The sequence below is a fragment of the Giraffa tippelskirchi genome, chromosome 5 (genome assembly GCF_054371585.1).
Source record: "Giraffa tippelskirchi isolate mGirTip1 chromosome 5, T2T-mGirTip1v1.2.pri, whole genome shotgun sequence".
Lineage (NCBI taxonomy): Eukaryota > Metazoa > Chordata > Mammalia > Artiodactyla > Giraffidae > Giraffa > Giraffa tippelskirchi.
Window position 1 is genome coordinate 131,460,379 of NC_137279.1, and position 20,682 is coordinate 131,481,060.

Sequence of the window (20,682 nt, forward strand, 5' to 3'; positions counted from 1 at the left end):
AGAAGTCAATAAACTTAGTGTCAACAGTACCAACAGTCTCACAGTTTCATTAAACTAGAGAAAATCATTAACTTGCTTATACATTTAGATAATTATGGTTAGATGACAGTTTAATCAGCTGTGACTTTCAAAACTCCATGGAGTGATTTAATTGGACAACAACTTGGTGAAACCAATTATTTATATTTTTTAGTACAGGTTTAACAATGGAAAAACTGTGACCAAAATGCTAATATTAATCAACTGCATAATTAAGCAACACTAATACTAAATCTCTAGACCTGTAGTTTTCAAAGCATGGTCATTAGACCAGCAGCACCAGCTTCACCTGAGATATTTAGCACTATAAACTCCTGGATCCTACACCAGACCTACTTACTGAATGAAAACCCTGGGAGTGGGGCCAAGAAATCTGTTTCAACAAGCCCTCTAGGTAATTCTAAGGTACACTGCTAACTTTTAAAGGAGTTTTAAAACCTCATAATCTTATAATGGGTTCTATCCTTCTACGTATAGTGAAGCCACAGAGTTCTAAAAGTCAGCATAAATTCTATTCTTTCCCTAACTCTGGTTATTTTTTCAACAATCTATGGTTTCTAAAAACACTCTCTGGTCAATAAATATGTTTATTGGCCAACTCAATGCATACAATATAAACTATAAAAAGTCTAGGAGTACATCTATGGCTAATTCATGTTGATGTATGGCAGAAATCAAATTAATATTGTAAAGCAATTATCTTTCAATTAAAAATAACTTTATTTTTATTTTTGTAGGAGATAATACATTTCTGGGTGGGGTAGAAGAAAGTAGTTCCCATTTTAACTAGAGGGAGTCCCTTTCATCTTTTGGCAGACCTGATTTCTAACGGTTTTTTTCTTCTTCCCATATGGATATTACCATCACTCTCTTGCCCTTTCAGCCAACATGATTTTTGTCTTTGTCCTTCTTCTTCACATTTTAACCTAGGAAACTACTCATTTATTCTGTTTTTTCTTGTTTCAGCTAAGTTAAGTTCTCCTTAATTTGGCTTTACTGTTGCAAATTATGGTTCATTTTTAAAGCATGGATGCTGGAAAAAGCTTCTAAGAAGCCCTAGTGCTGCATTATAGAACCAGGCCTTTCATTTTGAATTGTCTTTCTAGTCGTGCATGGAGATTTCAAGTCTTTCTTACCGCATCACAGAAAGAACTTATGAATAATTCACAATCCCAGAATTTTTTACAAGAAGTTCTCCTATGTCAGACTTGGAAAACTGAAAAATTTTATGAAACTTTCTTAATATTGTACTTAAGCCTTTTCTGAAACGAAAGTAAGCTCTGCCATAACTTTTGTGATGTTTATGTTAAAAAACAGGGAAAGAGGATAAAGAGAATATTTGAGTACCTACTACGTGCCAGAAACTGTGTCAAATGCTTATATATTTTTTTTTTCGTAAAATCTCCACAACAACTTGTAAATTACATTAAAAACTGACTCTCAGTGTTTTGATAATTCATCCACGGTCACATGTCTAGTAAGTGGCAGTCAGGCCAACCTCAAGATGCTTAGCATGACTTAAAGTCCATTATCTTTAGTGACATCACACACTGCAACAGCAGATGCTCAAATGACTGGCCAAAAAAGGGGAAGAATGGGTTTACTTACGTTGTTATTGGTCACAGCAAAGTACTGCAAATTACTCAGATACTGGATTTCTTCTGGAATGAAGGTCAGGTGGTTATAGCTTAGATCCAAATAATGTAGTTTGGTGCATAGGAAAAGCTGCAGGGGCAGGTTCTCAATGTTGTTATGGTCCAAAGAGAGCTGCTCCAGATTAGACAACGCCCCGATCTGGGCTGGAATATAAGCAATGTTATTGTGCCACAACTTTAAGCAGGAAAGATTCTGGAGGTGCTGAAAGCTAATGATCTCTTCCACAGTTTTAAGGTTATTTTCTCTGAGGTCTAACTCATGCAAATTGTTCAGACTGAAAATGGAGTGTGGAATACGTTCCAGGTCGCAGCTGATCAGCTCCAGGCTTTTCAGATTGACCATCTTTTTCAGGTTGTTCAATACAACCAGCTTGCTCCCCTCGTTATCAAGGGATAACTTCTGCAGCGAAGGCAGGAGGTCCGTGATGACTTGCGGGATCCGGGACAGGCTGCTCTTCAAGTAGAGGGTCCTCAGGTTTTTCAGGTCCTGAAAGCCCTCCAGCTGCATGGTGCTCACCTGCTCAGGCAGCACGCAGCCCGACAGGTAAAGCTCCTTGAGATTCTTCAGGTGAAACACCCAGCGTGGGATTTTCCCCATTTCAGTAAATTTCAGGCGGAGGATTTTTAAATTCTCCTCGAGAAAGGCCAGGGCGGGGTGGTCGACCAACAGGGACGAGTGGTACACGTGGAGCTCCTTGAGGCTGACCAGCTGCGAGATCGCAGAGGGGAGCTTGACCTCAGGGATCAGCTCCAGGCTTAGCACTTCGATTTCTGTCAGCTCAAAGACATTGTCAGGAAGACCGTTTAGCATGAAAAGGTGCAGTTCTACCTTGTCCTGGGCATTTTTCACAAGCTTGCTTTTTAGTTTCTCGACCGTCCATTCATTGTTGAGGTTGATCTGTTTCAGTTTGTTCTCACTGACCTCCGACAGGAATATGGAGAAGCGTTTGGAGTAAAGCGGGTCGTACTGATCAGCCAGGTGGAGGATGAAAGCGAAGTCGTTCTTGACATCTGGAATGTCGCTGTAGTTGCTTTTTTCTCTCAGTGCCTCAAAGGAATATTGCTTCAGAGAGCTCCGCAGCATCCACCACAAGCTGTAAGACGAGGTGAGACCATAAAGTATAACCAAGATGACGTAAAACGAAGCCAGGACCTTGAATATTTCTGCCAAGGAGTACACACACTGGTAGCGCTTGTATCCAGTAAAAGCCTGCACATCCACTGAACAGTCAATTTCCAGAGTGATGTAGGTTAAAAAATATGGAACGTAAGTTATGATGAGGACAAACAAAATGACTTTGACTATGATCTGCTTCAGGTACACTCTATAGATGATGTCCTTCTGCTCCACATGCAGGCGGAACCTTTTCACTTTTTCAAAGATAGCTTTGGCCTGTTCGCCCTCCTTCTTGTCCAGGACGCTAGAGGTCGGGCCTTCTATGCCAGCTGACTCTAAGCCAGGCTGTGGGTAGGGCAATGACTGCTTGTTGCAATCCACGTCGGCAGCTGAGCACCCTGAGGACGAGAGGAGAACCTTGGATTTGGAGAGGGTCAGGGGCCTCACTGACTGCTCGGCCACCGTCTCTGACAGGGCGCGGGTGGTCCATGGAGAATCGAAACACTTGTGCAGGATGGCCACAAAATGCTCGAGCCTGGAACTGGTGCTGGGGTAGTGAAGCCAGAAGTTGCTGCAGGCTGCAAAGATGAGGGTGTGCAAGAGCACCAAGTAGGGGAAGAACTTGGCGAACCAGTGGAGCTGCTTCTCGTAACAGACGGCGTCAATGTAGGAGTACTGCTGTCGGTGGAGGTCGTTCTGGATTCTGAGGGGCAGAGGAAGTGGCATCCCGGCATCGGAGGATGCGTTCACGCTGGCTTTCAGGATGTCCCAAGGCACGGCGCAGTGATTGTCGAATTCCACCTTACAGGGGAGACAGCACAGAACCCTGCTCTGTGTCAGCTGGAGGGCTCCAGCCAGCACGGCCACCAGCAGCATGATCAGGGTGATGTAATACCAAAAGACGTCCCACCACGGCTTCAGGATGTGATAACATGACTGGGCGTCTGCTAGACATTTTAGCTCTGTTAGTGTAATCATGGCTTTCCCTTGTAGGAGGACAGAAACTGGAAGAGGAAAAGAAAAGAAAAACCACTGAAGCAAGTACCCCAAGTGAGGGTAAACTCTAATGTTTGTACATATCCAAGTAGGATTTAGCTCAGGGGCAAAACCTGGCAGGCAGGGGTGATGATCAAAAAGTATCAAAGTCTCCTGGCTTCATTCGAAACCTTAGGCTATGCCAACTGAGAACTATAAAGTCCCTTAGATGAGAGACTATTTGGTGACCGCCAGACTGGATCTCTGCAAAGGTATTTGGGGTAGGATGTGAAGCAGCTATCTAGCTTCCTCCTGCATCTCCACTTCATGCTAATCTATTAAAAAGCAGAAGCTGAATTTTCTTCAATCAACATTAGGAAAATCTGTTCCTATGCTACTAATTTCTAACAACCACATGTTGTACCTTCTAAAGGTCTGAATAAGCTCTATTTCACATCCCACTTCCAAGGCTGGAGCATCGGTTACAGCCTAGGAGCTGTGTTTCAACCACTACAGGAACTTCCTTTGAGCGAGCACTACACTTTATAAAATTATCCCTTAGGATTAGCAGGATCTACCAATCCTATCTATGTTCAGGAAAATTATGATTTAATATATTATCTCCTTTTCCCCCAAGCTCTAACTTTGTAACTTAAATTCACATCCAACTTAGAATACTTAAAAGGTGATACATAACGGTAATGGCTTAAAAAAATGGATGGGGAAGAAAGCCCCAGTTACAACACCCTACTATGGGGACTCTCTTGTATTTAGTGTTTTGATGGCAAAGTACTAATAGTACAAATGATTAAGGGCATATGCTATTATTATTTTTGCCTTCAGAAACAACAAGGTGGATTTTTCATTTTCATATTGAAAAGTATTCAGACAACGCTCCTTACAGAAATGACTTACATGGTGTTCAGCCTTACATAAACCAATTGTTTAAAAACTGTTAACTGGTAAAATCCAGATCACCTATATGATGGCACAGAGTAAAGACAGATAAAAAGGAAATATGTGGATCTAATAACAATTCTGGTTAAAAAGAATCACAGTAGTATGGTCATCCTTGTTAGTGGTCCAGCTACAACCTTCATCCAAGGACTTCTCTTGCACTTTTTTGAGTCTAAAGTCTTCCTGTCTTCCCTGGGTCTGAGTTTCTCTCTCTAGATACCCTAGTCCTGTTAGCATCACCAAGACAAACTTTTTTGCTCTCATTAGTCCTCCTCTGAGGGACTGGTATCCTGCCTTGAACCCTAAAATCCCATTACAGAGGCTATGGTACCTATGAATAAGTGTCTTTGCTTTTGCTGGTCAGCCTTACCATATAACGGGCCATCTGATTCTGAACCCTATACCTTCATGCTCTCCCCCTTGGTAGGGCATCCCAGGATCTCTGGTTTTAACTACTGGCCTGCAGCACGAGTTTCCACCTGGATCCTTTCTAGGCAACTTCCTCTTAGGACCCATGACTTGATTAAATAACTCTTCAGGGCTTCCCTCTTTTACTCTGGTTTAGTGGATCTCTTTCTAACTCTCAACTCCTCCCTTTCTGCCTCAATCCACTGCAGTTAATTATAACTGTGTCAAGACATGACAAAAAACCAAAACAAGAGGATTATAGGCAACAGATAGAAAGTCTGGACTTGGACCCCAAAATACCATAAATATGATGGGAGGGAAGGATGGCAGAAGACACTGCTGGGTGAACATGGGAAAAATACCTAAGGATTTTAGCTGACATGAATGCATGCTTTAAGCTAACTGTGTCACAGCTGTTATGCAACATATAGCTATATTTGTGCTCCATATAGCTATAATATGACTGTAATTTGTGGCCATATTAATTCATGAACCCAGATAAAGGGGCAACAGTCCTTCTGTGCCTGCCTGGTGAGATCACATCTGAAACCCAACATTGAGTCACAGGTTAAAGACTAATTGGACACTGAATAATCAGGAGCTACTTGTCTATGAACCATTTCCCTTGGAGGAACACAGGAAACTGATGATATTCAGCTGAGATAAAAGATGACTAGGGGAATCTAAGAATTCATCTTTACCTTTTTGAAGGACTACCTCTTGGATTAAAGAATAAGTAGATTTCTTCCAGAGGCAGAACTAAGAGGGTGCACATTTTAGAAAGTGGTATTTTGATTTAATTTGTACTGGGACATCCACAGAAATAGTTCTGTGAAATAGTTTAGGCCCTTCTCCCTACCAGGACTGAGCTAAATAAGATGACCATCCATCAAGGATGTTGTGAAGGAATTTCTTGTAATGGATAAAGAAAGTGAAAGAGATCATCTCTAAGGACTCTGCCAGCTCAAAGTCTATAGCTTTATTTGTTCTCTCAAAGATCCTCAGAGTTCAATTCCTTAAAGATACACAATTGAAACTATAGAATAATATAAACACAAACAGCTTTAACAATAAGGGTATTTGACAGAGAGCAAATATTTATTCAACAAAGAATACAAGTCAACATTGGCCAAAACAATATACTTTAAATGTTTATACTTACTATAATGAAAAAAAATGAATCCAGTAAGTTGACTGTACTTCAATCAGGAGGCCTACACCTTTTGAAATTTCTTAGACACACCATCTCTGTGATTGTCTTCATTCTAAGAGAAAGTATAAATATCTTGAAATAGCTGTGATCATTCAAACAAACAAAATTGGAGATACTGTCTTTAGACGCCCTCTCAATCATAAGACATGGCAAGTGGATTTTCATAGCTCAGTTTACTTTTCACATTGGAGGACATTCTGGCAAAGCTATTTATATAAGACCCCACCCGCAGACCAGATCACATACGACCTCTGACCTTCCTTAATTTACAGAGATGTTTCTACAGAAATTTACATGTTATTAATAACATATTTTAAAGTGCCATAGCTACAACACTTGGGTGAACACTTAGCCTTTTCCAGGCAGTCTACATACTCTAATTTTGCTCATTCAGTTGGTGTTATTTGCATTCATCAGATGGCCTGTCAAATCATATAATTTTTGCACTTTATCACACATCTATCCAAATGAGAGTGCTCTTAAAATTCAGCCTACTAATTCATTAAATGTAGTTACAAGTTAATAACTTACACAAGCTCAGAAATAAGACTGAAATTCTCTGAAATTATATTATTAAATGTAGCTACCCTTTACATTATAGGTTTTTGTTTTGTACATAGTAAGTTAATAAAAGCCATTCTGAGCATCTATTTCAATCATTTTCAATAATTTAAATTACACATACACTGATTAGTTTGAAATGTGAGAACATTTTAAAACATACAAAATTTTTTTAGTTGGGTGTGAAAATTGTATTTTTTAGTGCCTAAGTATCCTCTGAAAAGTTGCTGAGAAGGCTTACATATTTGCCTGGAACATACAATCCTTTTTTTGGTTTATTAAGTACTCGAAATCCAGCTCAGAGTACTGACTCCAAATTATACTTAATGTACTTTTAGCAATACTCTTGTAACCTTGTCATTTTCAAAGATCAAAAAGTTAGCATGTCTGAAATTTACTTTGGATTTACCAATCCATGTATAAAAGCTTCTTTATAACTACTACCCAGGATCAAATTATTTTTCAGGCCAGGAAGCACAGTTAGTGTGTGACAACCCAACTGTGTATGAACTCATACTTAGCACCACTGGAGTATGAGTTTCTTATTCACAATTCATTTTTAAAAGACTGACAACATATAATAGACAACTGCATTTATGTGCAGTAATCACGATAAAGACATTTGATGTGTGAAACATTTTACATGTTGTTCCACTGCATTGCAGCTGTAATGTACCAGGAGAGAATTTATTGCATAATTCTAAAATGCTGCTCACAATACTCACTATACAACACAGTTTCCCTAAAGACTGCAAATATATTTTCTACTTCAGATATAAGAAGAAAAAAACAGAATCACAAACTTCCAACTACAGTAATGGTTTTAAAATAATCAGCATGAGCGATTACTATAACTAACCCGTTGGAGGACCATAATTCACTACAAATTTGTGACATTTATTCTAAATTATTTGTAAATCATTTTTCCTGTTCCTCTTTTTTAAGAATTATAAACTTTTCCTCTAATCACTTAATTTAGACTTTCTTGGATAAGTTCCTCATCAGTAAGAGAACCAATAAATATCTATTATTGATAATCTAATATCGGTTTTCTTACTATCAAAGCACTTTCACTTACATTAGTTTTATACCTACAACAAATCATTATAATAAGTATGATTCGTTACATTTTATAAACATGGAAAATAAGGCAGGCGCAAAGGTGTTATCTTGCCCAAGGTGACAAGAACAGCAAGAAAGAGCTACAACTAGAACCTAGGTCCTCAGGCTAAAATCTCAAGGTTCGTCCACACCAGACCACATGGTCTAGGCCACTCGATCCAGTTAACTATACCAATCTCAGTTCTTTCAAAAGCTAACAAAAAGTTTAATATTTAACTCTTTCCCCTAACTACAATGGACTGAATATTTGTGTCCCTGAAAAATATGTATTTTGAAATCCTAATGCCCCAACATGACAGGATTAGGAGGTGGGACTTTGGGAGGTAGGTCACGAGGATGGTGCTTTAGTGAATGGGATTGGTGCCCTTATAAAGGGGACCCCAGAGAGTTCTCTTGCCCCCTCCACTTTGTGAGGAAATAGAAAGAACGTGGCCATCTATGGACTAGGAAGTGAGCTCTCATCAGACACTGAGTCTGCTGATCTTAGACTTTCCAGCCTCCAGAAACTTTGAGAAATAAATGTTTGTTGCAGTAGTTTGCTGTATAGCAGCCTGAAGGGACTAAGACATCAACTTACTCCAACATCTGCACTATAAGTGGGTTCCATTTTTAATCTTTGGAAAGACCAGGATATAAATGTATAGCTTTCTGCAATGTCTCCAGTTACATACTATATAATCTGCTTTCTCAGCTAAACTTTTTCTACTAAACATGTTCCACTGAACTATTTAAGACTTTATATAAATATATAGCATCTGCATTTAATGCTGTATGAAGTCTCAAGCATTCCTATATATTAAATGATGTTAATTTTTCTAATTGAAGTGCTTAACTGGTGGAGAGTTAGAACATAGCTGTCCTTTGTCGTTACAAAGTTGAATACTGTTTGTGTGTCCAGGAAATTTTTTCCAGACCATATTTTTGCAAACAATGACAATTCAATCCAAATCAGATCTCTATTTCTAATACACAAATGCACTAAATCAGTTCAAAGAAACAATGTTAAAAGTAAAGGATTTTATGGTCTTAATCCCATTCCTTTAGCTTTTAAACCTTATTAAAAAATCATAAAAGCTTTTCAAAGCACATGAATTCATTTGACGGTCTCACCCCGAAGTCTCTAAGATTGGAACAACAACATTCAAGTTAGATGGTCTTTACTTCCCACTAGTCCTAATTTTACTTTGAAAGCATTTCCAAAATAACCAGTGAAAAAATAAACAAATGATGATCAGATGGTATTTAGAGTCATTCTATGCTGAGAACTGGACGCTACTTCAAAGATCTCTGTCTCTGGCTCCGGGCAGGGACATAGCCAAACAAATCAAAATGGGGTTTCTGTACACTACTCTCACCGATAACTGACTTAAAAAATCACTTTATAGTCTTTCAAAATATTTAGTCCTACTCTTCTCATCAAGATGTTTCTTGGGTCTAACATATCTTTAGCTGAAATTTAAATTCACTCTGGGAAACAATGCATTAGTGTCCAGGACTCATTTGCTCCTTTGCTTTATACTAAATAATCCTCTGAACCACTCTTCAGAGGTTTGATGACAATTATTTAGCATTCCTCAAGCACTTTTACTAGCCAGACACTAGTTTTGCGATCTAGAAGGAAACCATAGGATTCATCTAGTAAAGTGTTTCTCTAACACTAATGCTCATAAATCACTGGAGAGCTTGTGAAATCACGTGATAAACCCCACTCTTGGAGTTTCTGATTCATTAGGTCTGCAGTAGGCCCCAAGAATGTGTGTTACTAACAAATTCCTAAGTAATGTTGATGCTACTGGTGCAAGATTACTTTTTGAGAATCAAAAATCTAAGACAGTGGTTCTCAACTTTGGTTTCACATTAGAACTACCTGGAGCACTTTTATAAGAAACTTAAGCCCAGATGCTACTCTTAAAGTTGTTGGAAGTGAGGTCAGAGGAGAGAGCTCACAAGATAGACTGGCAACAAAATAACTGGGGAAATTGCCTGTCTTTTAAGTCTTTCTGGAAGTTTCAGATGTCTAGAGTGCTCCCCTTCCCCAAAGACTACAAAGTAACAGCTACCATCAACCACAGGAATCTTCAGGTGAGAGGGGGGAACAATGAGTCACTGAGCTACAGAGATTTGCAGGATGGATTTAAGGTGGATGGGGTTAGAAACAGGGGGGCAGCTGAAAGGTTATTTCAGTCATGTGGGCCAGAAATAACACCGAAAACCTCTGCAATATATTTGGAAAGAAAAGCAATGAATAAAATAGTCACTGTAAATGAAAATTCAACACCACTTAGCAACATCAAATATCCTAAGAGAGGACAATGGAGAAGCAGGGTCAAAAGAATTCTGATTCTGATCCTATGGCACTATAGGATCTTCCACAGTTTCTAGCACATGGTGTACAGTAAGTATTTGTACAATAAATAACTGAATGTACAAAAATGCATAAGGCAGAAGCGTATTATGTTCATATGTTAGGCAGGATGTATCTAAGGGATTAAGCCTCTCCTTGGAGAAGCAAGATCTTGGAAGCATATAGATGGGAAGGATTTTGGCTAGTTAGTCTGTACATTCCAAACCTTAGTGGCTTAAAAATAAGTTTATTTCTTGTGATTCTGTGGGTGGTTCTTTCACTTCTTGGAGTTGGCTGGCACAAAGACGGCTGGAAGGTCCAAAATGTCCTTATTCATCAGGCTGGTACTTGGTGCTGACTGAAACTTCATGTGAGACTTCTTGTGGTTGTTCGAGTATCCTCACACAGCAGTGCCTGGGTTCTATGATAGTGCATTCCAGAGAGGTGAAAACTGCAGTTCTTTTATGGCACAGCTCTCAAATCACGGTGTCATGCCCAGCATACACTACTGGCCAAAGGAGTCATGTACCAGCCCAGATTTATTCAGGGATAAATGCCTCCTCTCAGTGGAAGAACGGCAAAGAATGTGCAGACATCAGTCGACTCTCTACCCACAAATGATTTACATTCTTCTCACATGAAAGCCTCACCCTCTCCCAAGTCCTGCCCTCTGCCCAAAGTTTTATTCCACTATGGCATCAAGTTCAGGCTTAAAATCCAGATCTTGTCATCTAAATCATGTTCGGAATACTATGGGACAACACCCTTCAGATTCTTAGAAGCCTTTCTATCTAGCTGAGAAGAGGCACTGCCTTAAATCTTTCTGAAGTCTAAGTAGAGGGCCCTATACCTGTGCCCTGGCCTTTATTCCTACCTTGAGACCAAGTTTTACTGCACTAGCGCTGCTCTGGATCTCATCTTTGAGTACCTTTCGCTTGTAAGAGAAGCTAGGATAAGGAACAGTTTTATTCATGACCCCAGAAAATTCTGAATTGGAAATATGTCCTCTAAAAGTCTACTTAAAATCTGAACTGTTTCTTCTATAATTAATATCTCTCTTTAGTCATAAGTGTTTTTAAGAAGTCAATTAGTACTTCCAATATTCTGAAGGAAAATCTAAGCTAGATATACAAATCGATTAGGTTCATTTTCTATATGCCACGTTACTGTGTCAGTCTTGTCAAGTTTTCTGCCAATACATAACAAGGGTACTGTTTTATATCCTCCAGTAGAAATTTTCTTTTTGCCCTTCCAGCCACCATTAATAATCTTCTTACTTCCCCTTCAGGTTCACTGGTACCTGGTCTCAAAGCCAATGCTAGATGTTTTGTTGTGGCAACACCTTGGGTCTAGGAACCAATTTTTGTTTTGGTTCTTTATTGCTATGTAACAAACCAGCCCAAAACTTAGCAGCTGAAATAACCATTCATCATTTCTGATGATTCTTTGGGATGAAGAGGCAGTTCTTCTGTTTTGCATGGTGTTGGCTGGAACACCGGGCTAGCTAGAAGGTCCAAGATGCCTCAGTCACAGGGCTGGTATTCTGGCTGGCAGCTTGGCCTGGACCTCAGCTCCAGCTACTGACATGGGGCCTTGCCATTCCTCCACATGGATGTTTAGGCTTCCTCACAGCAAGGTGGCTGAGTTCTAACTAAGAAAATTATAAGCACACAAAAGCAGAAGTTGCAAATCCCTTTAGGGCCCAGCCTTACCCCATACCATTTCTGCCACATGTGACAGGTCAGAAAAAATAACAGGGTCAGCCCAGATTTAAAAGGACGGGAAACAGACTCCATCTCTTGACGGGAAAAAAATCACAAAGTATTTGCAGCCATCTTTAACCCACCATGGGAAGTCCTGAGCATTTAAGTAGCAGCTAGTGCCAAAGAAATGAATTCTTTGGAAGAATCTGGTGAAATAAGACTAGAATCTCTCTCTCCTTTATAACATACCAGATGAGGAAGGGCTATCAGACAATGAAGAGTAAAGGTGGACAGAAAAACAGGTAAAAGAGCAGCACAGTGTTTCTGGAGCACAGAAATCAAAGGATCTGACATCATAGTCAAAACAGAGAAACCAAAGGAGAATAGTGACGGGTAACTGTCATTCTACAGCTTCTTATCCAAAGCTGTAGCGTGGTAAGAGATCTGTGAAACAATCAAATGATATGCTAGATATTAGAAAAATTACCCTAATCATCTGAAGCCCCAGGAGAAAGTTACTGAATATGACAATTGAGAGCATGTGGCCATCTCTAGAAATTTTAATTAAATCGGAGTTGTTGAACTTTAGGGAACATTGCTTCACTTCTTGTTTCTGATGGTTACAAAATACATCATGTGTTTAATTTACATGATAATTGTGCTTTCAGAAAAAGACCTCTCAATTCTTTGATGCTTTAAGTAAGCTACCAAATCATATAGAATAAAATGAAGAGAACCTGCAGCCCTATTACTGTATCTCATTAACAGTAAACCTTAAGCCACCAGTGGCTACAAAATTCCTAGGATGTGTAAACAGACAGCAACCTCAAACCCTTCTCTACCATCTTCATTGTTTATAAAACTGTTTTCCTGACCCCCTCCCATCATCCCAGGGTCAGCAAATCACAAAGCTGAGCCAAACTCAGTCCCTGCGCAGTCCCTGGAGAATCACACATGCTCTCCTTTTAAATGACAACAGCAGTCATCAGTCTATTTGCTTCTAATTCTTCCACAGGTGACCTACCTTTCACAGGAGCAGAATCATATGGACTATTTAACCCAAGAAGAAACCATAGAGATCAGAGTCTAACTCTTTACAAATAAAGAAACTAAATTTCAGAGGTGTTTAAGTAGCTTCTCTAGGGTCACAGGGTAGTACAACATGGGTTTATTGCCTAATTCGAAAAGAACTGGGAAGTTGAGAACATTGCTTCTGGTCACCTAGCCTAAGTAATAATAGGCTTTCTTAAACAGTTTTAGAACATGAAACTGCAAAAATAGTCCAGATCATTTCTATGTTATCAATATTTTAAGCCATAAATCAAAATGAGAAGTTTTTTTTTTTTTCCTGCTCTAGGACACACAAACCAGAATTATATTTTTAAGTATCTAGATTCTTAAAAACATGATTAAGCCATTAACCCTTTCTCTAAAGTTAACATTTATGTGCATTCCATCATGGAGTTTAGGACCACAAAGGTATACCAAGGAAACACGTGGCCTTGTTTCTGCTTTCACGGAATTTAAAATCCTATTGTGGAGAGATGACCTGCACAGTTGAGAGTTAGCAACACCATCTTATACTGTCATTTCAGTGCCAAAATGAGTAGGATGGTGGCCAAAAATAAGCACTGCCTTTGGTTCTACACAAACAAAATACCCAAAGAGAATGGGTGAAACATTACGGAGAATAGTAAAGCAGTGCTTGTCAAAGAGAGGTCAGGATTTTAGTCTGCTATGCAACAAATATTTAGAATGTCTACTAAGTGCCAGACAGAGTTCTAAGTGTTAGGGAAATACAGAAATGTGCAAGACGGACAAGATCCTGGCTCCCAGGGACCTTACTGTGTAGTAAGGAGAGACAGAAAATCAGATACATCATGCACGTGACAAAATCAGAAAGGCTACGAAGAAGACACAGCTACTTTAGACCAGGGAGTCAGGGCAGGCCTCTCTCTTTAGAGGGAGAGATGAGCGGGGAGCCAACCATGTGATGATACTGGGGGAGATCATCTCAAGCAGAAGGCACAAGAAGCTTAGGATGTGTGCAGATCAGAAAGGAGGACACTTGGCTGCAGAGTCAGAAGCCTGGGGAAAGTAAGAGTAACAGAGGACCTGCAGGCAAGATAAACAGTTCAGATAACAAGTAGTATAGGAGTGGTGGAAAAGCCACTGAAGAGTCATAAGAAGAAAAGTGGTTGATCTGTTATTAGCTTTTCAGAATTCATAGTGAACTCAATAATTCAACAGGAAAATGTGGATATACTCAAGAAGTCCAAGTGTCTACCTTCATCCGTAAAAAGAAGGATGCTCAGAAAACAGTAGGAGACAGGTCCACTGTCCTCAGCACTGCTTTACAGGGACTATGTTCAGAGCTGGGTGACACAGCTTTAAGTAAGACATGTGCCATATTCAGAACACTGGAGAGCCATGCAATTTAATACATAAAAATTAATCATTCATTATGTCCAAGTCAAAAGCTCTGCCACAGAGCTAGCTCAAGATTAAACTTCCACAACTATAAAAGATGAATGATGCTTGCAGGAAGCAACAGGAGATGGGACTTGTTTACTTCTGACTTACCTACTCGAGGAAAGGAAGGCCATCGTTTTATTATGGAAACATACCAAACAAACCAATTCTACGCATTAAAAATGCTACCTTAAACAAAAATCAGAAAAATAGAGTCATGGAGTCTAAACCTCTCATAAACATTCATTATATTCTTTAGATCCTTAACATTAAAAAATTACAAATATCTAACACATACATACACACATATCCTTTCCTACATACAAAATAAACAAAGGATAGGAAGATGATATTTTACCAAAATGTATACAGATTTAATTTTCTGTTTAATTGGTTTTAAAATATCAAAAGGATTTTACTCAAAACATCTGTAAGAATAGTAATCTCTTTTTACATACTAAGTATTCAGTACTTATTTGCCCCAAGCTACCAATGTAAAAGTAATTATCTTTACCATATGTTCACAATTCAGAATATTAATCTTACCCTATGAATGCTGGTCAACTGGAAATGCTGCAATTAGTTTCTATTTGAAAAATTCCTAAAGAGAAATCATAAACATACTGTTACATTTTATCCATCACAAACTGCAAGACAATTTTATCCATTTTTGTGGTTCTAAAGTTTCAAACATCTATAACAACTTTCTGAAACATACAAAAGATAACGGTTTAATAAAGCAATTGCTGTTAAAGAGGTCACTTTTAACCTCTCACAAAAGTTGTCAACTAAAACCCAGGGAGGTAAATAAATCACTGGGTGGCACTAGTGGTAAAGAACCTGCCTCCCAATGCAGGAGACTAAGGGACGCGGGTTCAATCCCTGGGTTGGGAAGATCCTCTGGAGAAGGGCATGGCAACCCACTCCAGTATTCTTGCCTGGAGAATCCCACGTTCAGAGGGGTTTTGTGGTCTATAGGGTTGCAAAGAGTCGGACACAACTGAAACGACTTAGCACACATGCATGTCATAAGCTAAGCATTTAATCCCATCACCATGGCAATTTACAAGGCATAAAATATGAACTTTAAATTTTTAATGAAGAATGAGATAAGCATTCTATCTAAGGCACCACTACAAGAAAATTTTTTTCTCTTAACTAAAAGAAAAATTCATTGAAAATATCTATGCTTCTTACAGAAAATAGGGAAACACGGGGAGAAAACAACCTAATGTTTAGGATCATTTTCTTCTTCCAGTTTTATTTTTGTTTTGGTTTTTGCTGGCCTGTTAGTTTTATACAATTATACCATTATAAAATTCAATGATAAGATATTGAGATCTTTTTGACTCATCATTTCTCATAGGCTTTCTTGATGTTGTAGTTTCTCTAAACATCATTTTTAAATCATAATAGTTCACACATGGATATGTCATAGTTTACAAAATCATTTCCCTACTGAATCATAGATTTTTCTCTTTTTATTACTAATAATGCATATTATTACTAATATGTAACTCTGTTCATGTGATTTCCTTTGCAGAGATCTCTGAAAGTAAGAGTACTAGGCTAAAGAGCATAAACATTTTAAGGCTTCTGATATATCAAATTATTTCCCAAGGAGATTACACTAATTTTCTTTCCTGTAAACAGTATGAGTAATACCCTCATTAGAGGTGGGAATCATCTTCAAAAATAAAAGTCTTTGCTAATTCCATATATGAAAAGAATCTCATTGTTGCTTTATTGTACATTTCTTTGAACTGGCTTGAATGCTTCCTAACATGTTTCAACAATGAGTTTCATTACTCTTTTCCATTTCACATTTACCTAAACTGGAGTATCTTGCTGAGAAGATATAAATATAGAACTTAATGCAAACTCTCCCACAATGACAGCTTGTCATCTCAGAGTGAAGCCACTGTTGTCAAGTAAAAAAAAAAACAACCAACAAAATGTAGCTCAGTGTCTTTATCCAGCCTAAAATCAAATCACTCAAACTCATTTTAGAAACAACAGCAAAAGTTAACACCTCTCTTCCTCCCCAGCACCAAACAACAGTACAAGCTGGAATAATGAAATGTGAAAGTACTAAGTCACAATGCTTCTAAGAATAGAAATAAATATTCCATATTAGGCAAGATCAAAATAGGACTTGGACTGTGACAGTCATTGTGACAAACCCAGCTGCTGAGGCAGCATCAGCGAGTTCCCCAGCTTGCTGTGCTGGAGTGTTACAGAACTGGCCTTATCTACCCTCTGAAAAACATCTACTCTCCCCAGAGGCAAAACACAAGATGCTTATTTTCCCTGAAAAAAATCAATCCCAAGATAACCTTAAAAAATGTATTCTGGAAGATCTGGAGATGACAAACACTGAGAACTCCCTTTCTCAAATAAGAGGTTTTTTCAGAAGTCCCAGGCAGGGACACAAAACAGAAGCCTCCCAAGGGACTGAGGATTAAGGAACAATAGGGGGCAACCAGCTTTCAGACAGAAACACAAAAGGTCCCAAGTCTTTTACTTTGAAAACTGAGACGTCCAGGGGCTCTTATTTCCTTCTAGTCAATGGAGATAGCAGTCTGAGGAAACAAACTTCTGGGTAGTAATGCAAAGGCCTACTGTAAAATTTTAGAATCTGAGAAAGGCCTTCCATTTGGGAGGATTTGTCTCTCAGTGATAGATTCCTTTTAAGATGTAGCAAGGAGTCAAGAATCTTTCTTTACCGTCCAAGCCACCAGGTCAACATGGCAAGAATCACTGCAATGTCACACTTACTCAACCTGCCTTGTGCAATTCCATAAGTTTAAGGCTTTAGGTTGTGTAAAATGAAAGCATCCTATTTTCATCCATTGGAAAGATGCAAACTCTGAATACCAGATTTACTTAAAATTAAGAACGGGTATTTCACTTCACCAATGATCCTGCCCTAGGATCACTGTCATGAATCACTGCCTTGAGCCACACTGACCTCCACAGGCTACATTCACTGTTCTTCCATCTGCTTTCCCAGAAGACTAATAGATCATGGCACCTGGTCCCATCACTTCGTGGCAAATAGATGGGGAAACAATGGAAATTGAAAACTGTTTTCTTGTGCTCCAAAATCACTGCAGATGGTGACTGCAGCCATGAAATTAAGATGCTTGTTCTTAGAAGAAAAGCTATGACAAACCTAGATAGCATATTAAGAAGTAAAGACATTACTTTGCCAGCAAAGGTCTGTCTAGTTAAAGTTATGGTTTCTAGTAGTCATGTATGGATGTGAGAGTTGGATCATCAAGAAGGCTGAGCACCGAAGAATTGATGCTTGTGAACTGTGGTATTGGAGAAGACTCTCGAAAGTCCCTTGGACTGCAGGGAGTCAAACCAGTTAATCCTAAAGGAAATCAACCCTGAATATTCATTGGAAGGACTGATGCTGAAGCTGAAATGCCAATACTTTGGCCACCTGATGGGAAGAGCCGACTCATTAGAAAAGACCCTGATGCTGGGAAGATTGAAGGCAGGAGGAGAAGGGGACAACAGAGGATGAGATGGTTGAATGACATCACTTACTCAACGGACATGAGTTTGAGCAAGCTCTGGGAGATGGTGAAAGACAGGGAAGCCTGGTGTGCTACAGTCCATGGGGTCGCAAAGAGCTGGACATGACTGAGCAACTGAACAATAGTTCTCTCCCACTATTTTATGACATGTAATAAGTTACTGTTTCAAGTTCCTTGAGGACTAGGGCAGAATCTTATTTACCTATATTCTCAGGATCTAGCCCAGTGTCTCTTTCTAAGGCTAGACTTAGGGCCTGGATATTATGGCAGCTTCCCTGTACCAATTCTTCAATGGGGTGTTCAAACATCTTTGGAAAGTTAGTGAAATTAAAATTAAAGTATTATGCCTTTTCTCAGGGATGGTACAGAACATGGCTGGAAGAAAAGGCAAGGAGTCTGATACTTTTCTTCTGGTCAGTTGAGATCCTGAGAACTGGCAAAAGGGGGAACTAGAGGCGCTCTTTGGCTACCCTATTATCTCTTGTACAGCTCCTGGCTTCTCTTAACAATATTGTGAACAAATATTTCAAGAATAGCAGGCTGAAGTGGCATCAAATCATTAGCCTGCCCAGAGTGACAAGTTAATAGCCCACCTAGGGTACTCTCATGTCTCAGCCCTGCCTTTGCCCTCATCATAAATACTAAGTAACTATCGAGTGAACCAATAATACCAGATCAGGTTTCCCCACCCAGTTAAGCACCAAGGGTATGGAGGAGCAGGCCTGGCTTTCTAAAAGATATGTGCACACAGCTCGAGCACAGACAGTGGGCCTGGAAGGGTGATAAGCAAAGCAGTGGAGACAGAGCCTCAGGCATTTCCATCAGCTCTTGACAGGTGCAGAGATTCAGAAGCAGAGGCTAAGCCTTTACCCTTCAGAAAGAAAGGAGAAAAATTCATATTTGTCAACTTACTCACCAAACATGACATCTCACAAATCTGAATAGAGAAGTGCTGTCAAATTCAGCCTGACTGGCTGCATTATAATGACAGTGAGTCAATTTGAATCAGTGATGGATCGCTGGATAAATGCCACGACATTCTTAAATGACCTTAATATCTTATCAAATTATGACTTCACAATTCTTCTTTTGTATGAATTAACAGTATAAGGCAATGAGAAACCGCGTGGGCCAGAGGAAGTATCAAGTTACCACCTAACAAGGATAATGTGCACCAAGTCATTCTGTGCCCATTTGATGCCCAGTTCACCTTCCCCCAAGACCACAGGCTCTGGGGAGGTAAGGACGTTGCCCAGGGCCTGCCACATATTAGGTGCTCCCTAATTATTGTAGTTCCACAATCCTGCGTGCCATGATCAAGCTGACAATATTCATGTCCTGGGATGGTTTCAGTCTCATAAAACCAGTAACTTCTGACCGTGATCACTGTAAAAAATGCTATATCTGCACTACCATACTGTCAACCCAATGACAAAAATAAAATTGCCACACACTGCAAATCAGACTCGTGTTAAGATCAAGCTAATTTTCAACCACAAAATACAAAAGTGTAATGTTCACCAAGTACTGAATGACCACTAAACATTAAACACAGAAGATGTTTAAAGTAAACACTGCTACTCACTCACCCCCCAAAACAAGTAGTGGTTCCATACCTGGTGCTTCTTCAGCATTGAGGGAGTACTGAGTGTTGTACCACTTCTATTAAACTGCATCACCAAGAGCTGGTCAGATGTCTTCCTGCCTCTCACCATGAGCTCTTAGAAGAGTTCATGTGCAAGACAGGGGCTAACACACAAGATTCTCAGTAATTGTCTGACAAATGGAGAAAGGTGGTGGGAGGTGGAAAGGAGAAGGCTCCCATTTAATGTGCATTTTGTGAGGTAGGTATTATGATCTCAACTCTAATGGTGGGAAAGGTAAGAACAAGAGGAACAAAGAAGCTTGCTCAGGCTCAATCTCACAAAGCAAAGCCAGAATTCACACGAGCTCTGACTAAGAGCCATCTGCTACACCGCCTCCCCAGCGAGCTATGTTAAAAGGAGTTTTATATAGAATGTGATAATGCTTTAAAAAACCCCAAAAACCTACAGATTATCTTTTAGAGAAACTGAAAGACACAAACTAAAAATCAGATCTATAAAGTTTTCCTGTTCATTACTCAGTATTCCATCTAGTGAAACACAATCACCAACTGCTCCCTCCATCCTGCTTGCCTCTATTAAGTAATTAAGATCAGCATGACAGCCAGCCAGAGCAGGCGTGCATCTTGCTGCCACAGCCTCTTATAGAGAAACAGTCACTCATCCCTGTAATGACAAGAGGAGTAACCCAAGTTTCATCTGTATTTAAATGATGTTTTACATGGCTTTTCTTCCTGGTCTTCCTATTAAAATGAAGTGGCTCAGTAGTAAAGAATCTGCCTGCCAATGCAGGAGATTAAGAGACGTGGGTTCAATCCCTGGGTGGGGAAGATCTCCTGGAGGAGGAAATGGCAACCCACTCCAGTAGTCTTGCCTGGGAAATCCCATGGACAGAGGAGTCCAGAGGCCTACAGGCCATGGGGTCACAAAGAGTTGGACATGACTTAGCAACTAAAACAACAAC

At 39.5% G+C, this 20,682-nt stretch overlaps 1 protein-coding gene across 7 annotated transcripts in view; it reads right to left on the minus strand.

The window, feature by feature from the left end:
* The window catches only part of LRRC8B (leucine rich repeat containing 8 VRAC subunit B), a 64,933-nt gene that overhangs the window by 7,366 nt on the left and 36,885 nt on the right, over nucleotides 1–20,682 (minus strand). For all 7 annotated transcript variants that reach the window (XM_081495468.1, XM_081495469.1, XM_081495473.1 and 4 more), the window contains 3 exons: nucleotides 15,113–15,167; nucleotides 6,314–6,416; nucleotides 1,648–3,815 (listed from right to left, as the gene is read on the minus strand). In XM_081495468.1, the coding sequence (XP_081351594.1) occupies nucleotides 1,648–3,789 (2,142 nt within the window). In that variant the 5' untranslated portion in view covers nucleotides 3,790–3,815; nucleotides 6,314–6,416; nucleotides 15,113–15,167. The remainder of the gene's footprint in view (nucleotides 1–1,647; nucleotides 3,816–6,313; nucleotides 6,417–15,112; nucleotides 15,168–20,682) is intronic.